Consider the following 4,457-nt stretch of genomic DNA (forward strand, 5'->3'; position numbering starts at 1 on the left):
CGGCTCTGGCCCGTGAGGGAGGAGAAGACACTTTCCGTCGTCTCTTTCGCTTTTATCGCCAACGCGATTTGTCCGATCTGCGAGGCGTGGTGGATTTCTCCGCGCCGGGGGCACAGGTATGGATGGGGTGGTTAAATGCTTGACAGGGTTGGGGTTGGTCTGAGGTCTTCCTATATAACCTTCTCTGGGCAGCCCTAAATTTTGTCAGGCTGAAGGGTTGACTTTCATAGTGGTTAATGAGGTCTGTGCGCTGCAGTGGGAGGTCTACAGGAGCTGTCATAGGTTTTTCTCGTGTTATTTAAGCGAAGGAATGTGTGGGCACTAAAATGCAGGTTTTGCTCATGCTACTTAAGAGAAGTGAAGGAATATGTGGACAGTAAAAAGCAAGTTTTGCTCATGTTACTTAAGCAAAGAAACGTGGACACTAAAAAGCAGGTTTTGCTCCTGTTGCTTAAGAGAAGTGAAGGAACAAGTGGACATCAAAAGCAAGTTTTGCTTATGTTACTTAAGCAAAGGAACATGTGGACACTAAAAAGCAAGTTTTGCTCATGCTACTTAAGAGAAGTGAAGGAACATGTGGACAGAAAAAAGCAAGTTTTGCTTGTGTCACTTAAGAGTGGCAAAGGAACATGTGGACATTAAAAGCAGGTTTTGCTCGTGTTACTTAAAGAAACATGTGGACACTAAAAAGCAGGTTTTGCTCCTGTTGCTTAAGAGAAGTGAAGGAACAAGTGGACATCAAAAGCAAGTTTTGCTTATGTTACTTAAGCAAAGGAACATGTGGACACTAAAAAGCAAGTTTTGCTCATGCTACTTAAGAGAAGTGAAGGAACATGTGGACAGAAAAAAGCAAGTTTTGCTTGTGTCACTTAAGAGTGGCAAAGGAACATGTGGACATTAAAAGCAGGTTTTGCTCGTGTTACTTAAAGAAACATGTGGACACTAAAAAGCAGGTTTTGCTCCTGTTGCTTAAGAGAAGTGAAGGAACATGTGAACACTAAAAAGCAAGTTTCACTATTGGTGCTGACACTGTTTCCTGGGCCTTGTCGTAGCCCTGAAATACCTGGGTGAGCCAGAAGCAGCTCCCACCTGCTGTGCTGCCTTCCCCTTGGTCAGGTTTCTTCCGTGCTGCGTAAGAGAAGTGAAGGAACATGTGGACAGTAAAAAGCAAGTTTTGCTCCTGTTACTTAAGAGAGGCAAAGGAACATGTGGACATTAAAAGCAAGTTTTGCTGGTGTTACTTAAGTAAAGAAACGTGGACACTAAAAAGGAGATTTTGCTCATGCTACTTAAGAGAGGCAAAGGAACAAGTGGACATTAAAAGCAGGTTTTGCTTGTGCTACTTAAGAGAAGTGAAGGAACATGTGGACAGGAAAAAGCAGGTTTTGCTCGTGTTAGTTAAGAGAGGCAAAGGAACATGTGGACAGTAAAAAGCAAGTTTTGCTCATGTTACTTAAGCAAAGAAACGTGGACACTAAAAAGCAGGTTTTGCTCCTGTTGCTTAAGAGAAGTGAAGGAACATGTGAACACTAAAAAGCAAGTTTCACTATTGGTGCTGACACTGTTTCCTGGGCCTTGTCGTAGCCCTGAAATACCTGGGTGAGCCAGAAGCAGCTCCCACCTGCTGTGCTGCCTTCCCCTTGGTCAGGTTTCTTCTCCTTTCTCACTGCTGTGTGGTAAATGTTTGGCTTAGTCGCCAGGGACAGTTCAGCTGTGGCAGTGGGTTAGGGGCACACGTCTCAGTCGTCATTTTTAGTAGTTTACCACGTCTTGAGTGATGGAGAAATGATCCTTAAAACACATCTGTTTTGTCACCTCACAAAGGGTGACAGGTATTGTTAGTCAGGAATTTTCTACTTAATGAGCCTACATGAAAAAAAAGAGTAGGGAATACAGTTTAAATGAAGGTGCTAATTTTACGTAGTTCCAATGCTTAGTCTTTTCTTTTTGCCCTTCTATTAAAATATTTATCTTTCTCCCTTTTCAGAGTATAATTTTGCCTTCATTAATGGAACATAAAACCTGACCCATATGAAATAGTTCAAGGCCATAGCATTAAACAAGGAAGTTGTTAACATTTCAGCCTCTCTTGAGCTTGCAGCAATTCTTTATTTTGTAAAAGATTCTAGCATTACTGCCCTTCTGGGCAATTCACAGTACTTGAAAGCATCACAAGCACCTGTGTCGTCGTGTGTGTGTGTTTGTCCCCCCATACCAATCTTTCTGTGCCTGTTACCTTCTAAGATCCAAGTGACAACTTACTAGTGAAAGCATCTTTTATTCATCTTTTCCCCCAGATTAAAAACATCTGGCTTTTTCCTTTCAGATCCACAGGCCAGGCAGATTGGCCCAGATAATATTGCTCCTTTTCTCTCAGAAAACTGCTTCAAGCGACTGAGGCCTTCAGTGAAGTGTGATGTACCCCAGACTCTTACCAGGCTTGTTTAACTGATTCAGCACATGCTGAGGACATACTACCTCTGTTAGCAGGATGCCCTGTTTTGGTCACAGTTGTTAAGACAGCAGTTCCATGGTACACTTGGCAATTTCGTGAGACTTACTTTGGAATATTGTAGCAGTCTTTCTTATAGGTACCGTTTTTGGATGAGTTTTGTGTGTCTTACTTTTTTTTAAAACCAACAACATCTGTTTTCTTTCACCAGGTGGTCAGATCACAGCTCAGTGTTTCTTCAGTCAGTGACCAAGATGCCTACAGAGCAGGATTACAGCCAGTTAGCCAGTGGAAAGCTTATGGCCTCAATGGGTATCCAGGTAGGTGCTTCTGATTTCAAGAAAAGTCAAACACAGCCTTACTGCTTTGGATTCAGGCATTGTAAGCCTTATCTTTCTTGTCCTGCCTGAAAAGGACATTTTGGTTTGCCTAAGTGTAATTTAGTGTTACTGTAAGTGCAGGAGGACGAAAAGGTTTGCTGAAGGGTGGGATGTGGCAATATATATGAAGGTTGTTTCACAGTGAGACCAGCTGGACCATACCTCATGAGAATGGATTCCTGTTGCCTTTGGCAGAGACTCTATTTCTTTAGAATCTATTTTTCCTCAGTGTATATCACGAAAACTGGACAAGTGGCTGAAATACTATAATTTCAAGGTTGAAATGTGGCATCTACTTGTCGGTGTCGGACGTTGAGTACAGTATGTGAAAAGAACCTCTTGACCTGTTCACTGTACAGAGTAATTTCATTAGCAGGTTATTTCAGACAGTCTTAGGTTTGCAGTTTACCTTAGAATCACAGAGTTGTTAGGTTGGAAGGGACCCCCAGACGTCTAGTCCAACACCCTGCTTAAAGCAGGATGAAGCTGAAAGTTCTATCAGGGCACTCGGAGCTTTGTATGGGTGAATTTTGGGAGTCTCCAGTGACAGAGATCACACACCTCTGGGCAACTGTTCCAGCGTTTGGATCACCCTAAGGAGTGCAGCTCCTAACAGCCACTGGTTAGACTTTGAATCATCAAATCACTGTTCTTTAAGCCTGGTGGTTCAGCCACCTTTTGCTCACCCTTTTAATTTGCCCTGTGTGTTCTTTAGTCAGTTCAGAAGGATTATTACAGAGATACATTTTTTACTCTTCTCCCTCCTGTGTGTGGCAAGTCACTGATTTTTAGCCCTGTTAGTCTTGAATGTTTGTGCAGAATGTTAGAGTAAAACTCTGCAACTGTTAGAAAGTCAGGGTTTTCTGCCTTTCCTGATGCAAGAAGCATAGCAGTAACCCACTTCTTAGTTGTTCTTGCTTTTGTGAATCTAGAGTAATCTGGTTTCTTAGGAGAAACCTAGGTCCATGAAAGATTTGGAGAGACATGAGCGTGTTCTCAGCTTCTGATATAAAAGGCATGAAATCTGGATTCTTGTTCTCATCTCTGCTTGTAACTAACCCTCCAGGCTTCAATTCATTACTACCTGGAGGTAATACATATATAGTAGAGTGTAATTTCATGAAGTGCTTTGAGAACCCCACATCAAGAGCTGTAGACAGGAAGGGCAATATTGTTAGTCTGTTCTATGCAGAGACCAACAGAAAGTAAATTTAATGCTTCTGGCTAAGAAACTTCTTGTAACCAGACCTATCAGTAGGCTGCCATAATCTGAAGGTGCAGGGAATAGAGTGGAATCAATGACTGTATTAATACACTGAAGGCTCTTTTTGTGTTTTTATTGCCACTTTCATAAGGCCACAAGGCAAATTTGTATCTGACTGAGACTCCTAGCCTTGCTTCTTCCTTTCTCATCTGTTTTTGTCTCTGTTTAACTTGATATGACTGAGAAGTTCAAAAAACACAGCAGGCCAAAATCTTAAAAGCTCCTTTTCCTTTGTTCCTCCTGTACCCTTACCTCTGTCAGTAGATTTTATGTTGGTGAGTCTTACTGAATTGACAGTCTCTGAGAGATGCCTTGGTTCCCAGAGTAAGTCCAATATAGATAAATAGCATCCTCCTATCAG

General features: G+C 42.1%; 1 protein-coding gene across 1 annotated transcript in view; it reads left to right on the forward strand.

Annotated features, from left to right (window-relative positions):
• Nucleotides 1-5: 5 nt before the first annotated feature.
• ALKBH1 (alkB, alkylation repair homolog 1 (E. coli)) overlaps nucleotides 6-4,457 on the forward strand; it is a gene marked incomplete at its 5' end in the record, with an annotated part of 10,881 nt that continues 6,429 nt past the window's right edge. Inside the window, 2 exons of the mRNA XM_009083237.1 lie at nucleotides 6-116; nucleotides 2,664-2,772. Of these exons, the coding sequence (XP_009081485.1) occupies nucleotides 6-116; nucleotides 2,664-2,772 (220 nt within the window). The remainder of the gene's footprint in view (nucleotides 117-2,663; nucleotides 2,773-4,457) is intronic.

The sequence above is a fragment of the Acanthisitta chloris genome, unplaced genomic scaffold (assembly GCF_000695815.1).
Source record: "Acanthisitta chloris isolate BGI_N310 unplaced genomic scaffold, ASM69581v1 scaffold20869, whole genome shotgun sequence".
In the NCBI taxonomy this organism is placed as follows: Eukaryota; Metazoa; Chordata; class Aves; order Passeriformes; family Acanthisittidae; genus Acanthisitta; species Acanthisitta chloris.